A 433-nucleotide genomic window follows, 5' to 3' on the forward strand; every position below is an offset into this window, starting at 1 on the left:
GCGCCCGCCCCTCCCAGCCTGGCTCGCTCCGGTGCGGCCCCGCCTGCGATGCAGCCCGGCCCCGCGCACTGACTCCCTCCGGCCTCCGCTGCCCCCTCCCCGGCCAGGCCGCAAAGCCCCGGCCTCGCGTAGCGCGGCTCGCCGAGCCCCGCGGGGGGTAGGGCGGCCCCGGGCCGGGCCATGCGGCGGGGCCCCCGCTAGGCTCCGCGGGACAGGAGGGAGGCCCCGGCCCGGCCATGCCGGCCAAGAGGAAGCCGGTGCTGCCGGCCCTGACAATCACCCCGACCATCGCCGAGGGCCCGAGCCCGGACGGCTCCTCCGAGTGAGTGCGGGGGGCGAAGGGGTGCCGGGGGGGGGGACCCAGGCCGGGGGGGCGAAGGGGTGCCGGGGGGGGTAGGCCAGAGTGGGGGGCTGGGGAGGGGGAGCCTGGCCT

The 433-nt window shown here is 80.8% G+C and overlaps 1 protein-coding gene across 1 annotated transcript in view; it reads left to right on the forward strand.

Moving 5' to 3' along the window:
• The first annotated feature begins 23 nt into the window (after nt 1–23).
• The window catches only part of MAP2K2 (mitogen-activated protein kinase kinase 2), a 19,303-nt gene continuing 18,893 nt past the window's right edge, over nt 24–433 (forward strand). The window contains exon 1 of the mRNA XM_026655075.2: nt 24–322. Within this exon, the coding sequence (XP_026510860.1) occupies nt 237–322 (86 nt within the window). The 5' untranslated portion in view covers nt 24–236. The remainder of the gene's footprint in view (nt 323–433) is intronic.

Source organism: Terrapene carolina, unplaced genomic scaffold (genome assembly GCF_002925995.2).
Source record: "Terrapene carolina triunguis isolate 2854851 unplaced genomic scaffold, T_m_triunguis-2.0 Scaffold194, whole genome shotgun sequence".
Lineage (NCBI taxonomy): Eukaryota > Metazoa > Chordata > Testudines > Emydidae > Terrapene > Terrapene triunguis.